The sequence below is a fragment of the Megalobrama amblycephala genome, linkage group LG8 (genome assembly GCF_018812025.1).
Source record: "Megalobrama amblycephala isolate DHTTF-2021 linkage group LG8, ASM1881202v1, whole genome shotgun sequence".
NCBI classification, from domain to species: Eukaryota; Metazoa; Chordata; class Actinopteri; order Cypriniformes; family Xenocyprididae; genus Megalobrama; species Megalobrama amblycephala.
This window is the reverse complement of record NC_063051.1, coordinates 8,072,579-8,099,659: the sequence shown is the minus strand read 5'-3', so window position 1 is coordinate 8,099,659 and position 27,081 is coordinate 8,072,579. Positions and strand designations below refer to the sequence as shown.

The 27,081-nt window shown below is 35.5% G+C and overlaps 2 protein-coding genes across 7 annotated transcripts; one reads left to right on the top strand and one right to left on the bottom strand.

Moving 5' to 3' along the window:
* Positions 1-431: 431 nt before the first annotated feature.
* Positions 432-26,667, top strand: asip1 (agouti signaling protein 1). Of its 5 annotated transcripts, none has more exons than XM_048199051.1 (5): positions 432-711; positions 23,366-23,443; positions 24,133-24,306; positions 24,564-24,616; positions 25,409-26,664. In XM_048199051.1, exons 3-5 carry the CDS (start codon positions 24,147-24,149, stop codon positions 25,571-25,573), a joined length of 378 nt encoding a protein of 125 aa, XP_048055008.1. In that variant the 5' UTR covers positions 432-711; positions 23,366-23,443; positions 24,133-24,146; the 3' UTR covers positions 25,574-26,664. The 5 variants fall into 5 exon arrangements, with proteins under 5 accessions (XP_048055008.1, XP_048055009.1, XP_048055010.1 ...); XM_048199052.1 differs by lacking the exon at positions 432-711 and adding an exon at positions 17,231-17,405 and having other exon boundaries at positions 23,366-23,565; positions 25,409-26,666; XM_048199048.1 differs by lacking the exon at positions 432-711 and adding an exon at positions 17,237-17,405.
* On the bottom strand, positions 6,195-24,335 carry eif2s2 (eukaryotic translation initiation factor 2, subunit 2 beta). 2 transcript variants are annotated; one of them, XM_048199042.1, is made up of 10 exons: positions 24,265-24,335; positions 23,436-23,509; positions 14,814-14,988; positions 12,570-12,676; positions 11,844-11,973; positions 11,615-11,715; positions 10,910-11,058; positions 10,697-10,753; positions 8,197-8,282; positions 6,195-6,740 (listed from the first exon to the last, which is right to left on the bottom strand). In XM_048199042.1, exons 3-10 carry the CDS (start codon positions 14,986-14,988, stop codon positions 6,565-6,567), a joined length of 981 nt encoding a protein of 326 aa, XP_048054999.1. In that variant the 5' UTR covers positions 23,436-23,509; positions 24,265-24,335; the 3' UTR covers positions 6,195-6,564. The 2 variants fall into 2 exon arrangements, with proteins under 2 accessions (XP_048054999.1, XP_048054998.1); XM_048199041.1 differs by lacking the exons at positions 23,436-23,509; positions 24,265-24,335 and adding an exon at positions 15,913-16,070.
* Positions 26,668-27,081: the final 414 nt, after the last annotated feature.

The window sequence follows — 27,081 nt, the reverse complement described above, 5'->3', positions numbered from 1 at the left end:
CATCTATTTTCTAAAGGCATGTTATAGTTCTTATTTCATCCATGCATGTGTCATTAAAAAAAATTGACCTTATAGTGTTTAATCAAAATATCTTAACCTTGCTCTGAATAGGACAGACTTCTCCATGATGATGTATGCAGAACTTAACTAATCATTGTCCACTTAAACCCCGCCCCTGTAAGCGTGCGCTCATCTGCCTCCACATTTCAAAATCCAATCAAAACCCATTCATAGAACCAAGTTAATCCGTGTATCATTCGTTCAGTCGTTTTTGATTTAATATTGAAAGTAGAAACATTTGAAAATGGCTCCTTTTTCGTTTTTGTTTTTTTTTTCTTTTCATTTTTTTAAATAAAACAAGAATTCAGCTTGATTATTCGTTATTCGTTCAGGGGTAGAAAAATGAATAAACGGCTTAAATATTAGATTTCTACATGGCGAAAATTAATGCCCCTTTCTGCTGATCGGTCAGCCGAAGATCAAACCGTGTCATCGTCAGTTCTCATTTCTTTTTCGATAATCCGTTACACTCGAATGCACGTCGCAAAAACTGAAGAAGAGATCTGTTTCATCACAATTTTATTCGCGGTTGGAGGATTTTCTCGAGTTACTATCGCAGGAAACATCTCAACTGGACTGTGCAGGTTACAATTTACAGCCATCCAACTGCTACTGAGATGAACGGGAATCCTAATGGCCAGTTCTCTCAAGGTATATGCCATCTTATTTTTTAAGTTTATGAACTGGAAGGCGCGTCATGTTTTAAACTGAAACGGAATATTGAATAGAGGGCGGGGCACCTCCATGACAGAGCGACACCGGGGGGGAAAACAATCCAACCGTCTCCACTGACTTTGTACTACGCGAGGCTGCCTCCTTGTCATTTATGACTTATAACAAAAAACAGAACAATGTCTAAAAGCTGCTACGTGACAAGGTGTACAGAAAACAAGCTAAAAAACAGAACCAAAAACCCAGGAGTTTTTATGAGCTGTCGACCCAAAAAAATGAGTGTTTAACCCTTTCATGCATAGAGGCCACTACAGTGGACAGCTATTCAATAGTTATTTTCTCCTATATAAATGAGTCTGAATGTCAGATTTGCACATCAGTCACTACATTAGACGCTAATTTGTCATGCAATACACTGCCACCCACTGGTCAACTTTTGCAAGTGCAAAAAAAAATTCTCTAAAACAAGATGGCAGACAGAATAGCACATGTGCCTTGCAGGGGAGGAATGTCTGTCCATTCCTTCTATTCTAGCAGACCCTTGCAGGTACAAAAAATATGAGGACATCAAGCAACAACTAAGAAGCAATATAATTGTTAAAATATCCAAGTATTGATTTTGTGATTTGAGGAAATTGTGATTAATCATGTGTCCACTCAAGTGGACATCATGCATCGCTGGCTATATTTAGAATACAATTTATAGTATTGCTTTTTTTTTTTTTTTGAAATATGCCATCTGCAGTAATGTTTTGGCAGAAAATCAATTACATTTTTATTATAGCAATATTTTGTGCATATTAGGTTTATCATGAGAGTGATGATCCTTGAAAAAAACTCTATAAACTGTACTATTAATTGTAGTCTAAATATAGCCAGTGATGCATGATGTCCACACATGATTAATCAATTTCCTCAAATCACAAAATCAATACTTGGATATTTTAAAAATGATATTGCTCCTTGATGTCCTCATGTTTTTTAGTCAATACAGTGGCAGTGGACCCTAATGTGTCATGCAATACACTGCCACCAACTGGTCAACTTTTGCAAGTGCAAAAAAAAAAAAAAAACAGATTGTTAAAAGTTCTGGAATATGTTCAAAATACATGAACACAATGTTAAAGAGCAAAAAAACATGTTTTATAGTGTTTACAATATTTATTTTTAATAATTGTTTTCTCAAACACATATTTCATTGGTTCCTCAAATGCGCGTTGTCCACTCTAGTGGACATTTCACCAACTCCTTGAAAAATGCATGTTTGAAAAAAAATGAAGGTGATTTTTTTTTTTTTTTCATGCCTAAAGAATAATAAAAACACTTTTGAAAAAAATCCTGAAGTAGCCTTTCATAATTCGTGCATGAAAGGGTTAAGGACTAAAAAGTGGATACAGGCAATTGACCTTTCGCCGAGTTTGATTGACAATCGATCTAACCAATCAGAACGCCGCATCCGCCATTTTGTCCGACAAAGCAGCCAGTAGTTAAAAGATTAACCTCGGTGGAGTTAAACTTGAAAAATGGTGTGTGACGTCTTTCCGCGTTTGAAACAACATTCATTCTCATGTTCATGGACTAATAGATGATCGGTTTTTACGAGCGGTTGAGCTGAGGATCTACAGCAATCTGTCACGACCATGGTCACGACACATTAAAGAGCAACAAAACGGTTTTTATTGTTTGAATTTCTTTTCTGGGACTTTGTTTAATATCATAACTAACCTGCTCTGTCTTGTCTGTCGATGTGTGGTCAGTATCCTCTTTGTTCCGCGATGTATTTTTCACTGCGTGTGGAGTGACAGCGCCACGGCTTGTCGGACAAAGCAACAGTAACTAAGGGGGGCGGGGCTCGACGAAAGGCTAATTGAGACCGAGCGTGACATGTCATATTACTACGAGAACTACGCCCACTGGAGGGGAACATAATCAGTGACAGGAAATATAATATATAAAACTGACATTTGGATATTTGACTTAACAGTGACTAAATGTTTACTGCACACTTCTTACTGAGGCATACTGAGTGTCAGGATCCCAAAATTTACCCGTTCTTCCTGCTGATGCTTCACGTCTTATTGCCTCGATCATCGCGTAAACGATTGGCCCTCTGGCATTTACTGCCATGACGTTCCTTGTGAGAGACGTGCGCGGATTGGCCCTCTGACTTGTCAATCACTGCCATGACGTTCCTTGTAAGAGACGCGCGCGGCTGCGCGCTCCAGTAACTTTCCACACTCCACAGGCGCCGCATGCAATGTTTTTGTCAGGAGATAGGCTTTTGACAGTTGACAGTAACAACTGCAGATTATGAGTTACCTGCGGTGAGTCCGACATAATGAATCCACTAACACGACACAGCGAATGCCGGTGGTAAACTCGCGTTCCAATACACGTGCACGAGTTTTGGGAGGCGTTCCCTTGAAATGAGCTGTGAAGGAGGGGGGTTGTTCTTACGCATGCACTCATTTCAAAAACTCAGTCTTTGGTTTCTCAGTCAACGAAAAGATCCTCTGTAGCACCTTTAAAGGCTGGCTTTTACGGTTCGGTAGCTTATAAAAACTTAGTTCTGGGTTTTTTAGTAGTTTTCTGTACACTTTGTCACGTAGCAGCTTTTAGACATTGTTCTGTTTTTTGTTATAAGTCAGAAATTACAAGGAGGCAGCCTCACACAATACAAAGTCAATGGAGATGGTTGGATTGTTTCTTTAAAAGGTAACATCGCCAACTACTGGCGTGGCAACACAATACAGCATTTTTAGTCGTTTTCGAGGATCTGTGTGAATGGGAATTGTTTTGACAACGTTGTACGTGAAACGTTTCCATACATCATTGTCGAGTAAACAGGCTAAACAGTATCTCCTTGAGTTTTCAAGCCCCAACCACCAATATGCTATATCTTTTCTAACTGTTCGGACTTACGGTTAAACCCATCGATCAAAACTACGAAAAATCCCATAAACTTTCATTGAGGGGGTCAAAACTTTTGTACAATAAGAATTATAGTGTATTTAAGAGAGGAAGAAGTTTTTTTCAGACTGGTCTTAACCAAGTCAGTTGCATTAAAATTTAGGTCTGGTTTGAGAAATAAAAGTTAGAAGATATACTGATCCCTTTGGTAAATGCTAGTTGGTCAGACTAGTTCTTAAAGGGACAGTTTGCCCAAAAAGAAAAATTCTGTCATCATTTACTCAAGCACGTCATTCGAAACCTGTTTGACGTTTGACTTTCTTCTGTGGAACATAAAATACATTTTGAGAGATGTCTTGGGTTTTTTATTTTTTATTTTATTTTAGGAACATTTTTAAGGTAACTTTTTTGTTTTTTGTGTGTTCTGCAAAAGAAATGACGTTACACGGGTTTAGAATGACATGAGGGTAAATAATGACAATTCTCATTTTTAAGTAAGCTATCCCTTTAACAGTCTTAATAAAACTGCTGGTCATGCAACTGGCTTCTGATTTTAGAGTGGAAACAGTAAAGAAAGATATAGCTTAATAAGGAGTTATATAAGGATATATGCAAGTAGTAGTGGTTATGATTCAGGACCATCCAAGTAAGTTTTGCATGTGATTTACAGTATCTGATGTCCAAGCTGTGAGACATAACAACGCCCCCATAATTAAAGATAATGACATGATGCAAAGAAATATAGCAATCAGTTTAAGGCATCAAGCATGTCAAACTGAAACATGTGGCAACAAATAAACGACTAAATTCCGCTAAAACATTTTGGCATCAGCTATGAAGATAAGTTCAATTTTAGATGCACAACACAGTGCATAGCAGCCAGACTTTTATTGCACTCCAACATGTTTCCTCCCATGCAGCAGAGACAGCCATGTCCGGTCAGTCCAGAAACCATACTCATTATTCATCCCTGTCACCTTGTGAGTGATGTAGGATGTTAACCAGTCTAGTCCCTTGACATGGAAATGCCTTTAATCATGGCCAAAGCACAAATATGCTGTGTGAATGGAACTACTTTAACACGCAAAACAATTGAAAAAAGCCAGGTCTAAAACATATGCCAATTAATACAGAACTTACATTAGGAAGTGATTTTACTGGTGCTAGTGATTCCTTCTTCAGCTACATTTTGAGGGCCAATACAGTCTGTGCCATGAGCTTTTTCTAAAGGAACGTAAGAAAAAGGCCTTCGCACTACATCCTTCAATATATCAGATGTGGTGCAAAAAATGGATCTGTCCAGATTGTGCACAGTGAGGGTTGTGTTTCAATATTTACTTTTTCCTTAAGTGTTTTGCTCCAGGATGACTGACTGACACATCAAACACTTATTCGGCTGTCGTGCTTTGAGTTGTCACATAAACAATTGTGTTGGTTTACAAAATGAGGCCCACTGCACTGAGGGTATTTGGGTTAGAGTATCGCATGTATAGGAATACACTGGAATGCTGGGTGTCGAAATAACATTCCTTGATTTATGTCAGTGGGATTTTGAGGCTCTTTGGAGCTTAAACAGGCAAAGACCGGTGGACTCATTTGGACAGAAGAACAGTAAAAGCCACAGCTACAACTTTCTTAAAAGGGCCAATTACAACCCATTTTATAGTGTAATTATCAGTCCTGGGCAATTTCATTTGAAGTATACAACACCCACAATACTCTTTACTAACATTATTGTAATATTTTACCATTCTATGACAACTGTTTTCAAAGTAGGGGAATATTTTAAAGCTGCTATCTGTAACTTTTTTTGTGTTCAAGATTTACACAAAAATTGCCATACAAAAAAAAATAAAATAATTTATATATATATATAAATATAATGAACAAGTACATCGTGAATCCATTTTCCAAAACTTTTTTTTTTCTCTCTCTCTTTATCCTGAATCACTACGCTACTCTTATAATAAGTGTTTATTAACAGCTAGAGTGCCAAAAGTTACGGACCGCAGCTTTAAAGAATCTGCACAGCAATAAAAATGAGCCTTTCCTGAAGAAATACTGTGGAAAAGCAGAACATGCACTACTGTTGAGATAAAGTTTAAAGACGGAAAAATTCCATTTAAAAATATTTTGATAAAGTGGATAAAAAAAGCCTCTTTTCCCCCCCAAAAAAATATATGGAGTACAAAATATAAACAATTCCCTTCAATCGGAATTTTAATCCACATTTTAGATTCAATAATTTTCATCAGATGCAGAAAAAACCCAATTAGTTTCAATTAACACATGAAAAAGTAAAAATTGTATAATGTATTTTTCATAATATTTAAAAAAAAAAAAATGTTCTTCCAGTACTTTTAAGAGATGTTTAATCAACATTTATCCTTTTAAAGTACAGAAAAATGTAGGAGGCTAAAATATTAGCGTCCATTTACACAATGATAATAAAGCATACAGTACATTTCAAGCAAAATAATGTGCCTTTCTCCACCACATCCAAACTCTCTAGACAAAGACACAGTTTTTCCCAGAATCAATCACTGCACGTGTTTGCCCAGCTGGTATGCATTTTATTTCAATTGTTTCTCTGCAGGTAATACAGCAACAACAAATTTCACCAACAGTTCATTCATAAAATCCTGCAGGCTCCTTGTTCTCATCTCACAGCACTGCTCCACAGCCAGACCCAACAAATCAAACCTCTCTTCGTGTGCATAGGCGATTTCAGAGCTCAAAGGAACTGAAGGAAATTAAGTGTTGTATTTGAGATGGCTGAGAACTCAGTTCTAAATTTCAGACTTCCTGAACAGAGCACAGATTCTGTAGTAACCCGGCTGAGAGTGGATTTGTTGAGTTTGGCCGTGGAGTACAGGTGTTCAGATGGGCTGTATAAGGTGGGTGATGGTCGAAGGACAGGCGTTAGTTGGCTTTGGCACGCAGCTGCGCTCTCTTGCCCGTCACAGCCTGGAATCCGGTCTTGATGCTGGCAACGGAGCAGCGGGAGTGACACGTCTCGCACTGAAGGAAATAAAGACGCGTGTCCTTCTGCAAGATTGTGTCAGGAGACCGACACGTGTGACATGTCACATACTCCTCTGCAAGTCAAAAACAGTTAGGATCAATTTGGTTTTTCCTCATATAATGTGGAGCAATAATATTTATTAAAAAAAAAAAAAAAAAAAAAAAAAAAAAAAAAAGAGGGATTCTACAAACATATATATATATATATATATATATATATATATATATATATATATATATATATATATAAGTTTGGAAACATTAGTTTCTTTATGATTTTTGAAAGAAGTATCTTGCTCACCAAGACTGCATTTATTTAACCAAAATTACAGTAAAAACAGTAATATTGTGAAATATTACAAATGAAAGTTTTTTGTTTTAATACATTTCAAAATGTAATTTATTCCTGATGCAAAGCTGAATTTTCAGCATCATTACTACAATCTTCAGTGTGCATTTATTAAAGCATTTAGGAAATAGAAATCTTTTGTGACATTACAAATGTCTTCAGCGTCACTTTTGATCAGTTTAATGTATCCTTAATACATAAAAGTATTAATTTCTATACTTTTTTTAATCTTACAACAAATGTTTGAATGGTATCGTTTCCACAAAAATGTTAAGCATAAAAAAACTTTTTAATATTGATAATAAATGTTTCTTGAGCAAATCAGCATATGATTTCAGAAGGATCATGTGACACTGAAGACTGGAAGCTTCATCACAGGAATAAATTACATTTTAAATTTAGTCATTTTAAATTGTTTTAAATATTTTGAAATATTACTGTTTTTACTGCATTTTTGATCAAATAAATGCAGCCTTGGTGAGCAGAAAAGTCATCTTTCAAAAACATTTAAAAAAACTGTAATTTTTCAAAATTTTTGACAGGTACAACAACATTGATTATATCAGAATTTCAGTGAATCCCTAATACATGTCATTTACATTTGCATAAATGTACACTAGCACATCTACTGTTTGTTTAAAGGGTTAGTTCACCCAAAAATGAAAATTCTGTCATTAATTACTCGCCTTCATGTCGTTCCACACCCGTAAGACCTTCGTTCATCTTCAGAACACAAATTAAGATATTTTTGTTGAAATCCGATAGCTCAGTGACATCCATAAAGGTACTAAAAACATTTAAATCGGTTCATGTGAGTACAGTCACATGTACACACCTCAAAACACTCATGCGAGTGTTTTAAAATCGGCCATCACTATATAAGTAAAAATATTCTCGTCGCTTTTTAATATTAATATTGAACCACTGTACTCACATGAACTGATTTAGATGTGTTTTTAGTACATTAATGGATCTTGAGAGAGGAAATGTCATTGCTGGCTATGGAGGCCTCACTGAGCCATCGGATTTCAACTTAAATATCTTAATTTGTGTTCTGAAGATGAACAAAGGACTTACGGGTGTGGAACGACATGAGGGTGAGTAACAAATGACAGAATTTTCATTTTTGGGTGAACTAACCCTTTAAGAACATTTAATTGAACAGTCAAATAAACACTCACTTATATATCTTCTTAAGACATTCTCTATCTGTTTCTGCTGGAATCTGCCTTTGATGACGAGCTGATTATTTCCATCTATGGACCCGCTGAAAAGTGAAAACAGTGATTAGTGCAGTTCTGAAATAAAAAGGCTCTTCAGTACTTTGATTTTAGGGAAAACGCCACCAATTAATTTCAACATTCTTTCCAAATCGCAAACTTCCAGTTTCCAGCTAGAGAAAGAAGAATTCTACACATGTATAAGGCATCCAAGAGGCAAAATCGATGGATTCCTGTGTCATGTGTCTTCTGAGATGCATGTCAGTGGACACAATGAAGTGCTGAAATGAGTGTTGAGCAATGAAAGCAGCCTGGTTATATTTTAATAATGCCTTCTGAAACCATCACAGGGTCAGTCGCTCCCTTTAGAGCAGCAATGTCTTTCTCAACTGATTTAGGTTTCTCTGACATCATGTGAAACGCCTCTAGCATAAAGCGAAAATGAAGTGTTATGGTGGAGTGTTTCAGTCGCACAGAGACACTGGAAAAACAAACCGAGAGCTTTCCAGACACCGAGACGATATTTTACGAGGTTAATGATCATCTGACGAAGGAAAACAACCTCTGGTTTAGTTGTGTTCCCATATAACAAAAAACAGTTCACTTCCAGATTACATATGGCCAGATCACAATAGGCTCTTTCTATGAACAGGGTACAAAAAAGGGCCAGAAACTCTTTTCACGCAGCAAATAGTTAGTGAAAGGAAGCACTTCACCTTTTTTTTCCTTTGCATAAAATTCATTAATTAATTTAGTAGTTTTAAAAATTGTATTAAAGTCAGCATGAAACTAAAGATGAAACAAAATATTCTTATAATCGATTCATTTCCAACACATTAACAATTTTCAATAAGTTTGTTGTACATACACCATAAAGATTTTACAATATTTCAAGATTTGACTAAGGGCCCTATTTTAACAATCTAAGACGGAAAAAAGGTCCAAAAGCCACTTTTGCTAGTTTAATGACGGAAAAAAATGTCAGTGCACCAGGCACACGGTCCAAAAGAGTTTTACCAAGTCTCTTAATGAGTCATGGGTGTGTTTTGGATGTAACGTGCAATAAACCAATCAGAATGACATCTCCCATTCCCTTTAAAAGCCAGTGCCGCTCTAGCGCGTAGCTATTCCCTTCAGATGATCGATGACAGTTCTCATTGATCAATCCATTTTGATTTCATGGTGACTTTAGTTGAGACAGCTAAACATTTTTTGTAATAATTTAATAATAGTTTTTTTACTACAATAAATGAACATCAGTTCAACAGATTGTCAAATACTACGCTGTTAATTGTTGGAGGTAGGATAGGTTAAAACCATTTTAAAGGTGCCCTAGAATTAAAAAATTTAATTTATCTCAGCATAGTTGAATAACAAGAGTTCAGTACATGGAAATGACATACAGTGAGTCTCAAACTCCATTGTTTCCTCCTTATGTAAATCTCCTTTGTTTAAAAGACCTCCGAAGAACAGGCGAATCTCAACATAACACCGACTGTTACGTAACATTCGGGATCATTAATATGTACGTCCCCTATATTTGCATATGCCAGTCCATGTTCAAGGCATTAGACAAGGGCAGGACGTCTGGATCTGTGCACAGCTGAATCAGACTAGGTAAGCAAGCAAGAACAATAGCGAAAAATGGCAGATGGAGCAATAATAACTGACATGATCCATGATAACATGATATTTTTAGTGATGTTTGTAAATTGTCTTTCTAAATGTTTTGTTAGCATGTTTGCTAATGTACTGTTAAATGTGGTTAAAGTTAACATAGTTTCTCACTGTATTCACGGAGACAAGAGCCGTCGCTATTTTCATTAAATACTTGCAGTCTGTATAATTCATAAACACAACTTTATTCTTTATAAATCTCTCCAACAGTGTAGCATTAGCCGTTAGCCAAGGAGCACTATCAAACTAATTCAGAATCAAATGTAAACATCCAAATAAATACCATACTTACGCGATTAGACATGCTGCATGACGAACACTTTGTAAAGAACAATTTTGAGGGTTATATTAGCTGTGTGAATTTTGTTTATGCAATGATAGAGTCGAGAGCTCGAGAGGGGGCGGAGAGCGCAAGCAATTAAAGGGGCCGCAGCCTGAATCGGCGCATTTCTAATGATGCCCCAAAATAGGCAGTTAAAAAAATTAATAAAAAAAAAAAATCTATGGGGTATTTTGAGCTGAAACTTCACAGACACATTCAGGGGACACCTTAGACTTATATTACATCTTGTAAAAAAAATGGCACCTATAAGGTGTAGGAAAAACAAACATTTCAGTTGTGGAAAACTAGCTACTTGTCATGCTATGTTAATTTTATGCTAGATAATAGTTTATCAAACATATCTAATAGTTCTCATGGAAATAAAGCACAGGATATGTGCCCACAACACCAAGTTGCAGCCTTTTCATGATAAGAGCCAAAAATAATACAAAATAAACTCACCTTGTACCCAACTCAGCTAGCAAAAACGCCAAAAGATGTTTTGGCTGTCGATGCAACCTGACCAAAAAAAAAAAAAAAAAAGTAGCGTTAAGAACCATACAAAATAACGATTGCATTTGCAAATATGTGATGTGAATTTTTGATTGGCTGCTATTGAAATGCCCATTTCAAATCAAATTAAACAAGCAAATGAAGAGTTTCATTACAACTTACAGTTTGCAGATGTCTGTGAAGTTTACGAAGGAGGTCTTCTTTGTGCCGACCCTGACAACCTGAGGAGGCTTCATCACAAACTTCCTCTTCTCTCCTGCGACCATGTCTGGATTTTTTTCCCGCATGATGTTAAAGACTCTATTCAAAAGCTAAAATAATGCGATCTTTTCAGTCATTTTTAATTGAGAGCAGTCACGATCTAAAGAACACAGCGGTACAAACACATTCTATGACAAAGCTTAATATATAGTTCTTTTTACAGAATTTTATTAGATATAAAGCCGTCCCCAAAAAGTCCTTGGACACTTACGCTATACTTAATATGTGACTGTCATTGTATGAGATAACAAAAAAGCACTAAAAAGGAAATTTTAAAACAATATATATACTGTACATGCTAAGACAGTGTGTAAATGTATTGTGACACGTTCTGGTTGTCAAACATTGCTGGAAAATGTACACCGTTAGGGTGATGAACTACACCTGTGTGAACTTGATGAGAACAGACTACATCCACTAAAACTCATCTTGACACCAGCTGTAGTAATTCCAAACATGTCTCATAAAAGAGAAGTTAGCAGAGAAAAGCTGTTCTGCCAACAAATGCACCAGATGGCAGCAGTCTCAGGCCCTTTATCAAGTTATCACCTGAAACAAGCACACATGTTCTGTACCACAAGCTTGGAAATAAATGTTCCCATTCACCTCGTCGTATGTGTAGTCTCTCTCCGATCCTGCCCAGGCAGGGCCTGTCTGTGAGCTGAACGTGATGTCATCGGTGGTTTTACTGTCCTCATCTTCGACACCTTTCACACAAACACCACACAATCATTCAAGTCACCTTTATTTGTATAGCACTTTATACAATAGGGTTTGTTTTGTATTGCAGCTTTACAGGGATTACATTAGAGTTCCACTGAGGTCATGTTCTTACCATCATCTTTGCTTTGAATGTCTGTGTCCTCTTGAAGATCTTTGCCTTTTCTGGATTTCTTCTTCTTAGCGGGCAGCATTAAGTCATCGTCCTCTTGTGTTTCTGATGGCTCCGATTCGATCTTCAGCTCCTTTTGGATATATGAGATTTATTTAGTTTACAATGATGCATGACAATGGCTGATGATGGGCGAGCGACAATGTTGAACAGAACAAACTCCAAATGCAATGATAATCTGATGTGAAGGCTCAGATGTCAGTTTATTTTTGAAAGGAAACCAAGGCCACTGAAAGATAGCTCTTTCATGGTCAAAACATCTTCGATGAAAAGCAATCAGGCTGATGAAAACAATCAAAAGTTTAAAGGGATAGTTCACCCAAAAATGAAAATTGTCATCATTTACTCCCCCTCAAGTTTGTTCCAAAACTGTATGAATTTCTTCGTTCTGCTGTAAACAAAGGAAGATTCTTGGAAGAATGTTTGTAACCAAGCAGATCTCGCCCCCCATTGACTACCATAGTAGGGAAAAAAAATACTATGGTAGTCAATGGGGAGCAAGATCTACTTGGTTACAAACATTGTTCCACAAATATTCCTTTGTGTTCAGCAGAACAAAGAAATTCATACAGGATTGGAACAAACTTGAGGGGGAGTAAATGATGACAATTTTCATTTTTGGGTGAACTATCCCTCTAACAACTATACATATGCAAACAATCAACTGACCTTCATTCCCTCTTCAAGCTCTGCATCAAAAATCTTCTCTTTTTTGGACTTCTTTTTCTTTTTTTTCTGGTTGAAGAAGTTTAAGTCATCCAGGTCATCTGATGTTTCTGGATCAACACAAAGTAAAATTGAACAAGCCACACTTTTAGATTATACAAGATTTCACTGAGAAGCAATAAACATTCAGTGTCCAAAGCTGCACTGGGTAATATAATGGATTTTTGCAATTAAAGGTGCCATAGAACGTGTTTTTAAAAGATGTAATATAAGTCTAAGGTGTCCCCTGAATGTCTCTGTGAAGATTCAGCTCAAAATACTCCATAGATTTTTTTTTCATTCAATTTTTTTAACTGCCTATTTTGGGGCATCATTAAATATGCGCCAATTCAGGCTGCGGCCCCTTTAAATTCTCGTGCTCCCCGCCCCCGGAGCTCGCGCTTGCCTTAAACAGCATAAACAAAGTTCACACAGCTAATATAACCCTCAAAATGGATCTTTACAAAGTGTTCGTCATGCAGCATGTCTAATCGCGCAAGTATGGTAATTATTTGGATGTTTACATTTGATTCTGAATGAGTTTGATAGTGCTCCGTGGCTAAAGCTAACATTACACACTGTTGGAGAGATTTATAAAGAATGAAGTTGTGTTTATGAATTATACAGACTGCAAGTGTTTAATAATGAAAATAGCGACGGCTCTCTTGTCTCCGTGAATACAGTAAGAAACGATGGTAACTTTAACCACATTTAACAGTACATTAGCAACATGCTAACGAAACATTTAGAAAGACAATTCACAAATATCACTAAAAATATCATGTTATCATGGATCATGTCAGTTATTATTGTTCCATCTGCCATTTTTCGCTATTGTTCTTGCTTGCTTACATAGTCTGATGATTCAGCTGTTAATACTGGCTGCCCTTGTGTAATGCCTTGAACATGAGCTGGCATATGCAAATATTGGGGGCGTACATATTAATGATCCCGACTGTTACGTAACAGTCGGTGTTATGTTGAGATTTGCCTGTTTTATGGAGGTCTTTTAAACAAATGAGATTTACATAAGAAGGAGGAAACAATGGTGTTTGAGACTCACTGTATGTCATTTCCATGTACTGAACTCTTGTTATTTAACTATGCCAAGGTACATTCAATTTTTAATTCTATGGCACCTTTAATATTTAATAACAATATTGCATATTATTCTGTTGTCAATGCCAAAATCGAACAAGACATTGTTTTAAATGTGCTTTTTATGTGGCCATTACATTACAAATTTCAGTGAATCATTTAAACACACACAAAATAGATTTAAGTGCGCTTTTGGGGTTATTTGTTAGTGTTAATTTATTGCAATTTGTTACTTCTTGTTATAAATACAAAGAAAGCTGATCATTTTTGGCCACTTAAAACTGCCTTGGAGTGTTTAAGTTCATATACACAGTGAGGTTTACTGTATTTGAATTGTAAAAATCCTGTTCCTGGGGAAAAAAGATCCTGGGACAAACTGTACCAGGTAATTTCGGTGGAAACACAGCTAACTTTCCAGTTTCTGCTGGATTTCGTCCTCCGCATATAAGCTTAATAAAGCCTGAACCTCATCGTCAGTCCATCGGTTGTATTTTTTGTTGATTCGAATAGCAAACAAATCTTACTGCACGCACCACAACAAACTTTTAAAAATGGTGGTTGAAATAAAATGCTGTACGGAGTCAACCAATCAAAAAGCTGCGGGTTCTCAGCCAATCAGTATGTTCAGTGCCCAAGTCCCACCCCTGAAAATACCTGAACTTTGAAAAAGTACTACCTCATGAGCAGGGACTTTCTGAGGGTGAAATTTTTACCTGGAACTTCATTTAGACCCTGGTACCTTCGGTCGAAAAGCCACCGAGTACCAGCCCAAAGTTCCTGTGGTGGAAACGTAGCTATAGAGTCAAGTGGGAAATGCCCATAATAATATTGTTTTGTGTTTGCCACTGTATATTATGGAAGCTTGTTTCCACCATGGAACAAAAAGAAAATTTAAAAAAAGTTTGTGAATTCTTAATTTTTTAAATTGCTTAACTTAACATCTCACATTTCTGACTTTTTTTCTCAGAATTGCAAGATAATATATTCTGATTTTATAACTCTGACGGGAAAAAAAGACTGAATTGTGAGATATTAAGTCCGAATTGCAAGATTATATCCCACAAATGAGTTTCCATACCTCTCTTATTAACACAGTGGCATGTGATTTACCTTTCTTCCTTCCCTCATCTTCCTCAAGATCGAACTCTTTCTCCTCTCCCCCATCAGCTTCAATCTCTTTTGTTTCCAATTGTTGGCTTTCATCTCCCTCACCACCATCTTCCTCCAGCATGAAAGGCTTCTTCTTCTTCTTCTTCTTCTTGGTCATAGTGGGATCAAATATCATCTGGAAGTATGACAATAGGAGTTTAATAATGAGACAACATTGAACAAAGGCTGTCAACAGACATCAAAAAGGGCAAAATAATGCTAGTAAGCAATCATCGCACAATGAGAACTAATCATACTAAAGCTCTCTAAAATAATGTCAACCGTAATTCGCTTTTGATCCTACTTTTGGCTTACACAAAAAGAACAGATCAATTATCTGAGTGGAAGAACTAAAGTTGTCATTTACAGCATCTGAAATATCATAACAGATTAATTGTATTAATGTTAAGAATCACAAGACAATAAATGTAATGATTCTTTGGAAGTGTAACACATGGTAATACTTTGATATATACCATGCTGCTGAAATGTACATTCGCATAGTACTCCAAGGTACTTGGAACTTTACTATTTTGAGGTACTTTTATATATGAAACTCTGTTTATTGAATAATAACTATATTCATATACCATGGTATTAGCGTGATTCTTCAAGAATACCATGGTAATGGCATGAAACATGTCAAAAACACAGTAATATAGTACAAACCATGGTACCACAAAAACAGTATTACCGAGGACTCATGAAAACATGGTACTCGTCCAAAATAACATTACCACGTCCAAATGACAAGGATATTACCCTAATCTGTGTCAAAAAACACTATTACTATGGTAAATGTCCAAAAAACACACGTGTCTAATTTTCCATGATAGTACCTTACTACCTTTGGTCAAATAAAATGGCAAGACGATTAAAGCAGCGTAAGATATTCACTATCTAACTAGCTGACAAATGACAAAAAAGATCTAGAAAAGACGAGCAGTGCACATGTTTCCTCACAGCCTTTACTAGTAGGCCCAATTGTCCTTCCCTTTTGAATGTCTTATTAAAGCTACATTAACAGAATATATTGCTTAAACAACGATTGTTTACCAACCTCGTCTCCTGACATGGTTTCGGCTTGTTGTGAAAACGCAAGACGCAAAAAAATAAGCGTTATAATAGACTATTCTTCACGATACACCTTTCCTCGATATGCGCGTTGCTTGCATCAGGCCGGGCGGAGCTTCGTACGCATGCGCCTTAGATTGGGCTAGGCGCGTTGCATGATGGTAGTTGTAGTTTGGGACTGTAAATCTACGACTAGGGAAACCTATAACCATTTTGTCTCAACGTTTGTTACTTAAACTTTAAAATTCATATATTTAACTAACACAGTTATGGCACACAAATGTTTTTACACAGAAATGTGTGACTTCTACTGCATCTCAGTTGTACGATAGGCATTAGTACAGAACTCCCCAGTCCCTCTATGTCTTGTTTTGGGAGATTATTTGGAGCTCATGAACCAAACCCCTTCATACTGACACAAGCTTGAGAGTGTTTACATGAACAAATGAGTGTGCTAGAAGAAAGACCTATGTAAATCTTGGGATATATAACGCTCAATTGGTTTCTAAACTGCACAGCTTGAGGAGGTGTAAACATCGTGACTCTGGAGGGTTTCACATTCTTTGAATCTACACTACTATATCTTCAAACCCCTCCTCCAGAGGTGAACCTACTTTTGTTCTTTATGTTCATACTGGCTTGCAAACTATTTTATTCCTCTAATCTGTTTAAAATTGCGGTGGGATCCCTGGCTCCCAGAGAGCTAAACCCATTCCTGCTTCCTCCTTTCCTGTATGCTTTTTGACAACGTCACTTATGTTACAATGTTACTTCTTGCAATCACAGACCACGTAAATGTGAACTTTTCACTTTTTTTAAGATCAAATACACCCCCTAAGGTAAAAGGTCTGTTTGATTTATTTTCTCTCCAAAATAAGGCCCACCACATTACTTTCCTAAACACCTGATCCATGAGGTCATCGTGTGTGATGATTGTTTTTGATCTAACATTTAAGGATTTTAATATATATATACACACACACACACACACATACATATACTTATAATTATTAGGCTATATATGATTTTATTTTCTTATATCTATTGTCTAACAGTAAGGATTGCTGAAAATCCTATAATAGGTTGTTTAATGTTTGATTTCTGTTGTGCAGCTTTAGGCTTTAAAGTTTGCGTCTCCAGAGTAACAAGAGTCACAGCTAGTCACGGTCTCCCCTATATGCAATATATCATAGACAGTATACATACTAGATGAGTACAGAGGCCAGCAGCGGATCAGCAGTACTTTCAGGGTGTATAATGTACCTAAGGGGTGGATCACTGCTAATGTATGCATTCTCCATACTACATTTGCTCCGAGCAGCTAGATTTTCTCAGTAAAAGAGCTGTTGCACTCTTACCACAAGCTGTGAAAGAAAATATATTCATGTGTAAATCTTCTTAGGAAATAAGTAGTGTATGTTTTTTGAGCATGGGAGGGAAGACAGAAATCCAGACAAGAAAATCCAATATGTGCAGAAGGTAAAATGTCTTATTCCTTCTCTCTGACTCTCTCTGTTTGTGTCTCAATTTGTGTCCTCTTTTGGGCTTTTTAACAGCCAGAAAATACGCTATATATGTTCACCTAACCGGTTCATTACTGCCTTTGAGTGAATTACAAATGCATTTAATGTAAAAAATCTCTGTTACTTTAGTTCTGGTAGAGGCTGAGCCTTGTTTTTAGACTATACAAATACACATTACTAATCAAAACACTGAAGATATGCCAAGACGTCTTATTTTCATTATAGGCCGATTTCAAGTTTATATGTATAGCATTAGCACTGGTGAAACGGAAAATATACACGTGTCACGGGCTTGGGAGAATAGCGAAGAGTTTGCAAAACTTTAAATCAGGTTGACAGATAGTGAACTATTAGAATCTGTGGGCACTTATGCACATGACAGGCAGTTTTCCACTGATCTCAAAGACATATTGTTCAGTGATTTCGGAAACCGGATAGGAATATGGCTTTGAAACTAAATATAAGATGTTGAAATCAAAGGTTTCTCTACCTATGGTATTACCAAACTACATAATAGCTTAACTGTATGCTGAAAATGGAAACATATGTAGAATCACACATCACAGTTTATTTGGTGTCAGTTCCTATACTGAAATTTCCCATGTCTTTTCCATTGTATTCCGATTTCATACTTCACTGCATTCTCACAAATGAATATTGTTTTAGTTTATTCTTTCATCTTGTATAAAGGAAAACTAGGTCTATTTTCAAAATCTCATATTTCAGTGAAAATTTGTGACATAAAAATAAAAACACATCGGCCAAATTAAAATGATGTCATTTATTATTACCACAATCAAATTCTTATAAAATGTTTGTGATTTTGTTATTCATTTTTAATCCTTGTAGAAACTCTTATTTCACAGTGCAGTAAAACTTACATTTAACTAATTTTGCATTAGATGGGATTTCAAAATCCTACATGTGCAAAGCACATCTTCTGAATATAGAAATATTAACATTTTAAACAATCAATGTGTCAAAGGATTTTTACCCTGTAAAACCACAATATGTTTAAGCCTTTTTATTCACTTTAAAAAAGAATTGTTGGTTTAACTTAAAAAAGCAAGTTACCTGGTTGCCTTAAAATTTTGAGTTCACTGAAATTAAAAATTTGAGTTAATACAATGAAGGCGATTGGTTTAATCAACAAAAACTCAAAATATTATGTAATCTGAAACACATTAATCATCTAAGTTGATTTGACAAAAGAAAAAATGTTGTGATAAATCATGAAAATATTTCATGTTCAAAATGAATCTGCATGAAAAGTGAAAGTGAAATGATTCAGCTGTAATACACTTTAAATGTTCAGTCAAAAAAAAATGTACATTTGATTGAAGATTTAAGCATTAAACAGAACAAAGCAAAGATCACAAATGCACACCATTTAAAATATGCAAGATTCTCTCCATTCATATTAAATCACAGTTAACCAGACTGTGTAATTAAAGGTTGAATTGTAACCATGTGCTCCAAACTATTGTTCTTGGGAGGAAGAGAATGATAGTTTTATGTAATTTATTAAAAAACATTATTTAGCTTTTCTTTAGCAACTAAATCAAACTGACAACCAGTTTATCACCTTAGCAATTTAGCACCAAGCTTATAAAACATGAGCCATTCGTGAATCACATCAAGAAAGATGCGAGACATGTTAATGTTTAGTGTAGCGTGCAAAGGCACATGGTTCAAAACATGATTTCTCTCAAAGAATAAAATAAAAAAGGCAAAATCACAATCAACTTGATACCCAGAGATCACCATGCATTTTTCTTGTATGGAAAAGAGTAGGTTTAACATTTTCATAATAAAATAATGTTCTATAATGACAAAAATTAGCTTGAGAGGCAAGACTGCATAGGATATTAAGATTTTGGAAAAAAAAAAAATTTCATAAACCATTAGCAAATAGGGTCGTGTTTCTTTAAGCATTATCTTACTATTGTCAAATGCCAATGAGGTAAGAAAAATAAATTGAATTCAAAATATTCTCTTAACCAAATCTTGAAAGACTAAAATAGGCCACTGAATAAGAAAATTTATATCTATATAAATTTATATACATTATATATATATATATATATATATATATATAATATACACAATTTAGGGGATCCCAAACATGATCCTGGTAATTCATAGTATTTGTACAAGATGGTGAAAACATACTACTTTACATATTTTGCTATTACAATCATTGACCTTGATGGTTCTGTTTTGGTCCAAGTTGTATGCTTTTGCACAACCCAACTGGCACAATTTTGAGTTTTGAACAAATAATGAGGGATGGAGGAGCATTAGAAGTAAATCAAAGCTTGTCCAGACCTTGTCAAACCCACATTTACAGCATCTCTTCATTTCAGATGATTCAAAGGTTTCCCAAATCCCCTGACAGCAATGTTCGGCACTCACTCAGCTGACTTTCCCTCTTGCAGTTCCATGGCTTTGATTTTACAAAAGTTTTCCAAGTCTCTGTCAGCGTCCAGATCAGCAAATGATAGATCTAATTACCTAATGTACTTGCGTACTTTGGCATTAAATATGTGAATGTAATGTCACCACCACTGAGCCAGCTAAAAAACGATAAAAAAATAAAAATAAAAATCAAGACTGACGCAACTGTTTCCTTTTATACATTCGTTTTAAAGTAAACGTATAACAGCATTCACAACTCGTTTTACTTCCGTAATGTGACATAATTCAGTAAAACAGGATATTCAGCAATAAAATGCAGGGCTTTATAGAAAACCTTGATTAATGCTTTACATTCATCCTAGCAAATATACTGACACATAGAAAGCAGTATGGTATCTGTGGGTGGGCTCGGCTATCGCAGCCTAAAGCAGATGGAATCAGCTCATTTCTATGTTTATCGCACATCATCAGTTCACTCTGAATCTATTTGTAACATCTGGGGCATTCTCTGTAGAGCAATCTTTGGAGAACAATGTTTACCAATACATGATTTTGTTATGAACATTTGCTTCAAAAGTCAGAAGGTAAGAAGTCTAAATCAGAAGTAAGAAGTCGCTTAAAACATACCTCTAAGAGAAAACAGGTTTCCAAACAGACAAATGTGATTTTGGGTTTAGTGGACTAACTCCAAACCTCTGAAAAGTAATTAGCGTCATCTGCTGGTCAAAATGTTCTTCCCACTGACTGTCTCACTTTTCATTTAGCTTCTTGATATTGTGCAGAAACTGTTGTTGAAAGTGTTGTGCAATACATGATGAGTGTCATTGTATTGAAAACGGATGATGGAGAAAACAAATCCATTTCAAATGAACTTCCAAATGCCTGTTCTTTTGGTAATTTGCTCAGATGATCTTGCAACAATCATACCTGCCCTGAGAGGAAAAACAAAGAAACAAATCTTGTTGTTTTCTGTGTATAATTATTGATGGTTGGATGGTTGTGGTTTGCTATTGGTGGACCTTATGTGTGGCTCAATGTGTTGGCTCAACAACAACAACAAAAAAAATGACCACAACAGTTCCCATCCATTTTTTTTTTTTTAAGTTATGGCAACTTTGAGTGAATTGACGTTCCACAAACAAGCTACACTGAGTTAGAGGAACTTAATAATTTGTAGCATAAACACAAATTTTTAAGTTGATTACTCAAAAAAAGTCGAGTTGCAGCCCTGGAACCAATTAATCTGATCTATTTCAGTTCAAGTACACAGCTATCACTGCACATGCTAACTTATTTAAATGTATATTTAATGAACAAGTATGATATTTACTTGTCACTGGCATTAGCGCAGTCATTGCTTATAGAGTCACTAGTGTTTACCTTCATGTATCTACTCTTCAGCACAGTGGTAACCACAAAAACTTCAACATTACAGAATCTCTTCAAACATAACAGCATTAAACACTAACAGGTCTTTCCCTTCACTAAAAACAAATAAATTAACTCTTAATTTCAACATTTATTCTCCTTATCCAGTCTAAGGATGGGCGATACCACTTATTTTGTTTTCGATACCGATACTTTCAAGGCCAAAATCACCGATATCGATACCGATACGATACCTCTAGTCTGAATTTAAGTCCTTAAATTATTGAATTACTATGAGTAAAATCGGTAATGGTACCCACTTAACATTATATTTGAAAGGTATTTTAACATTCAATACGCCTTAATTGCTATTTATTAGATTATATTTTTGTTTACACATGGTTAAAATGTTTGTAGTGGTAACCATGGAAACCTACTGTAGACCTTATATAGCCCCGCCCCTTTTCAGCGCTGCGCTCGTTGTCTTTTGACTTCCGGCTTGTATTTCCATAGCGATCTTATGTATTTATGAATGAACTGCTCATTTTAAAATCTTCTCGTTCTACTGACATTTGTTAAGCTACACCCGCTTTAAACATTACAATGCTCATGATAACTTTTGTTAACTCTACAACACGTAAATCCACTTCACCAGCTAATTCTTCTTCAACAGCGATGCCATAGAAATATACAGGGCTATCGCGCAAACGGAAGTTCAAAGACAATATTCTAAAGATGGAGGCGCGCGTGTTTCTCTGGAAAATAAGGTCAATGGAAAATAACTATGGTCACTGTAGTAATGGTTCAGTTTCATAAGGGACTGCCAGTGACAGGCTGTTGCACCCATAAAATGCAAACTTTGCATTCTGACAGAACAGAACATCAATACGAACTTTTAATGTTCAATTTAATTAAATGTAATTGCAAAAACTATGTAGGCTACTATTTAATTTTGTTTGTTGTGAAATAACTCAAAAATATTATGTTGTTCTGTCTGCTGTTAAGCATTTTTCTGGGCTGCGTTTCCCAAAAGCAACGATGGTTTCTAACAATATTAAATGCATGCAGCCGTTTGAATGTAGTGTCGGCAGTGAGCGAACGCTTTCTGTGATTGATTGATTCTGACTTGCAGCATTTGCGTGTTCAGATGAGCTGGAAAATAGTTCTACAACACATTTATTCGCTAACATAGGTTATTTGTCCAATTCAATGCATATTGTATGTTAATTAAACAAAACCACTAGTAAAAAATAAAAAAAAAATAAAAGACACCTTAGTATCGATATTTTTATTTGAGTATCGATACTTTCGATACTCAAATAACCATCCCTAATCCAGTCATATGCAAAGCACGCTGGGAACTAGAAATCCACTGCCTAAATTCTGAAGTTATCAAAACAGTTTCATTATGTTACTACAACTTAATTTAAAAAAAAAAAAAAAGCCAATTAATGCAGAAATTACAGACAATAAATTAGAATTTTTAACTTCCAACCATGCATTTATTTAAGTTGTGGTAACAGGTCCCCTGAATTACTTTTTAAAGTGCATGTGAGTGACAGGTTGCCCCGCCCTCACGCCAATAAACACGTCATCAGGGAAGAGAAGAGTTGTCGCTGCCAGAGGAGCAGAACTTATTTTGATTTAAGATTACGAGGCACACGAATGAATAAAAAAATGATGATGTGCACAGATAAATAAATATTAATACTGCAAAATTTCGTGCCCATTTTGATTTCATGGTGACTTTTATGTTTTGGTGATTTTTATGAATTTCACGCAGGTAGTTCATCACATTAATTATGAACATGTTTCATATTAAAGTCTGACAAAGTGACAAATACTTTAATTTGAACACAGTTTATTCACTTTCATTCAGACAAAAGTGTGTTTGTGACATTTTTAAGTGCATGCAATGCAAGTGTCCAAATACCTTTTCAGACCACTATATACACACACACTTGCTCTTTCCTCATACACTTAGCCCTCAACCTTTCTCTCTTTCTCTGTTTGTCTCTCTCTCTCCCTCCACTCCGTCTGGCTGTGTGGATCCGCCCCTGCTTAATTTTATCATTTCGCCCCTTTCTGAATTTCCTGACTACAAAAGTCTGTCTGACATTTCTCTCTCAGTCTCAGCAGGGGAGCGGGAAATATCTCAAGCCAGCCACAAAAAGGGAAAACAGGGGGCCTCATTACTCACCAGGACAGGTCAGTTTGTAAATTCCCAACACCGACTCCTGGAGATTACAATGGGTAGTTTCGGTTTTGAATGCACTGTGAAAGAGGATATAAAGAAAACAGGAGATTGTCAGAAAAAGGAGGTTAACATGGTGAGAAATGACAAATTGTGATCAAATGCCACTAGAAATACTGTAAACTGGAACTGTAGATGTAAACAAATTTTATATTTGAATTGATTTATAACTGTTTTGTATGTGAATTGTTGTGAAAACTGTTCTCGGTTGTCAGAACTAATATTGAAGAAACTGCACAGGAATATAACAGTCTTGCTATTTGGCCTATAAAAATGACTCGTGAAAAATCCTGAGGTTGGTTTTAACTAGCATTAAACTGCTTCTTATAGTGTGTAGATGTTTTGTTGTTGTGTATGATGACATAAATGGATATGTTTGCTGTGTGTCTAGCATTTGTGCATATACACAGCCACTTGAGCTTCTGTTTGGATATATTTTAAAGCAAAACCATAAAGGCTAGTTTTCTCTCGTTTTTCCTTTTTTGTTTGTTTTGGGCTTTAAAATTGCTAGGAAAGAATTTAAAGCCTTTAGTTTGAACATATCGTTTTTGTGCCAAAACGTATATGGCTAATGTGTGTGTGATCATCGCTAAATCTGCACCTTTTTGTTTATGATTTTGTTTGAAACTATTGTCTTGTGCAGGGTGAAGTCTTAATATGAGTCCATCATTGTTGCTGTGCTGTGTGCTGCTCTGTTTGGCCTACTGTGTCACAGTACACACACACATTCTTATGGAGGAACAATACAGCTCCAACCATACAACCATCAGCTTACAAGTCAATAACCAAACAGATGAACCTCCTGTGCTCATAGTCGGTAAGGCTTCTTTCTCTCACATGCAAGTTCTGAAAATATACAAAACAAATCATCACCATTATTAATCAAGTATAGTAAATAATTTGCTAGAAATGGTCAACACAAACTTCTAGCCATGTGCTATTTAAAAAAAAAAAAAAAAAAAAAATCACATCAATAAATTTATCATTCTTCATTTGACACTTCTTTGTTACTAATTTAGAAAGTTAAAACTTCACTGATCTGTTCAAATTTATTTGTATTTTCTATTATCAAAGGGCTTTCAAAAACACCCAAGAAGAACAAGAAACCGGAAAAGAAACCAAAAAAGGTTTGTAAAGTTATATATTGAATTAAATGTCATATTCATAAACAGCTTTAATACATTTGACCCATACATACTATACAATAATGAGAAGATACTAAAAACAAAATATTTCAGTCAGGGTATTTATTTCAGTTCATGGAGATTTAAAATGTTTAAAGCTAATATGCTGATAATAAAAACGTTCAATTACATATTTATGTTAAAAAACAAAATATATCCATATAAAATCTTCATCTTTTTATTCAACAGCCTTGCATCAGTAGCCTATTATAAAAAAAAAAAATCTATCTATCTATCTATGTTTAATAAAATGTTTTAACTGTATTGTGTTTAGTAGCATGTGGTGGAAATCAGCCAATATATTTTAAACATATTTGGGATAATATGGTCGACCCTTTTGTTTTGCTAAAGGCTAATTTCGTAGCCGCCATTTCACAAAATTAAATAGGCCTACTATTTTCATAAAATATGACATCTTGATATTTACCTGGATTTTCCTTGTTTTCTTCACACATCACACGTCAAGCTCTTCTCTGACACTTTTGTCTGCCAACCATGATTTTGATGAAAGTTTATTTAGAGGCACATTCGTTGGTCATGGAGTAGCCTAATTGACATCATAACAAGGGTAGGCTACTACGGTCGTAATTTGTGTTCAAATTTGATGCAAATAATTTTCACAATAAATACTGGATGGGTTCCTACTTATTTTTTATGTTAATTTAAATAATAAAAAATTGTCACAATAAATATTGCACATATAAAAAGCACGTGTTTTAATTTTATACGTTTCAGAAATTCAGCAACCGAATAAAGAGACCCCCGCCGCCGCCGAACTGCGTCCCGCTCTGGAGCAGCTGCAAGACGCCGAACGCGGTGTGCTGCGATCAGTGCGCCTTCTGCCACTGCCGCCTGTTCAAGACCGTCTGCTACTGCCGCATGGGTTACCCGAAGTGCTGAACTCTCTCTGACAGGAGCCATCATGATCAGGGTGATCATGTGACTGTCCCTATCTTAAAGGCTTGTTTATAAAACCCTGTGGGATTAAGACAACTGATTCTCTATCATATAATCATGATCACGATCCGAATTTTCGGAGATTTCCCGGCCTGATGTAGCGACAGCTCGTCAGATGCGCCTGGGAATAAAGGAGAGCTACCTGGGTGATTACCAAAGTGCTTTAAATTACCCTTTAATTACTTATAAACGTATTTTAAAATGTTTACGTTAATGAAAAGTATATTAATGTATGTATGAACACTTTGTGTTGTAAGCACTTTATGGAAAAAGAAAAAAGTCAAATCACCCGTAACCTGTTTGAGCTGCTATACAAAAAAATCAGCACGACAACCACAATTGTCGCGAAATAGGCTAGATGTGTTTAGCCTATTACAACCGCCACCACTCTAACAAATAAATAAAAGACAGTAAAAATAAAGATATAAATAAATTAAACGACAGATTCAGAGAGCTTATTTAAATAAAATTCCTTATTATGTTACAGAAAGCAAAAACAGCAATAATAGCGAACGTCTGTGTATAATTTGGTGAAGACTTGTACGCTTATTGTCCTTTTTTAAGGCTAATGGGGAATATTTTTGTTGAAAAGCGAACTAGATGAGTAAATATAGTTCTTGGGTCGATTTTAAACATCACACATTTCTGTACATTCATGTATTTAACTGGACAATTGTGGACGCAAAGTCTATATCATTAGCCTATTGATTCAAGCAATGAATGTATCAGGGTCGCTAACTGATTTACTCAGTTATAAACTGAGGAGAAACTGAGAATATTGCGCTTATTGTACAATTTCATAACATTGTAGAGTAAAGTAATAATAATAATAAAAAAAAACATGAAACTTTTAATTTGTCTATCGAATTTAATTCATGAAATTGCCTTTGCTGGTTTCTTTTTTGACCTGTTGCTAATTAGGCTGTGCTAATTGTTTGTTTTTTTAGTTTAGATGATAATACCCGCCAAAATATCCTCATTTATAGCCATAAAATAAGCATTAACTTTGTTTAACGTTTGCTGTCTGATAGATAGCGTACTGTTTTATATATATATATATATATATATATATATATATATATATATATATATATATATATATATATATATATATGTGTATACACACACACACACAGAGAGGGGTTAAATTGGGCTGGAGCCGCACATAGGCTGTAAGGGCTCGCTTAATTTTTCGAAGGTTCAAGAGAAAGAGAGTTTTACTTGTCCTGATTAAAACATCAACAACAAAAATAGCTAGGGAATCACAAAAACGCAAGCATGATTCTCTTACATTTAGTGTATGATTGATAATAATGGATAATAATAATAATAGTATATAATGTATAATGTGCTGACAGTAACAAGGTTGCCCTGTTGAGAAGTCGAAACAAATGAGTGCAGCACAAAGAAAACATGCTGCTGTAAAAATTCAAAATGTGGAGTTTTTTTTA

Bases quoted from the DNA above. Each gene is read 5' to 3' on its own strand.
- asip1 (XM_048199053.1), top strand. From the start codon at position 24,147: ATGAGTCCATCATTGTTGCTGTGCTGTGTGCTGCTCTGTTTGGCCTAC. The intron at 24,307-24,563 runs GTAAGGCTTCTT...CTATTATCAAAG, and splicing joins ACCTCCTGTGCTCATAGTCG to GGCTTTCAAAAACACCCAAG. The intron at 24,617-25,408 runs GTTTGTAAAGTT...TATACGTTTCAG, and splicing joins CGGAAAAGAAACCAAAAAAG to AAATTCAGCAACCGAATAAA.
- eif2s2 (XM_048199041.1), bottom strand. The intron at 11,716-11,843 runs GTAAGAACATGA...TTTGTGTGAAAG, and splicing joins CATTCAAAGCAAAGATGATG to GTGTCGAAGATGAGGACAGT. The intron at 10,754-10,909 runs GTAAGTTGTAAT...TTTTTTGGTCAG, and splicing joins TTCACAGACATCTGCAAACT to GTTGCATCGACAGCCAAAAC.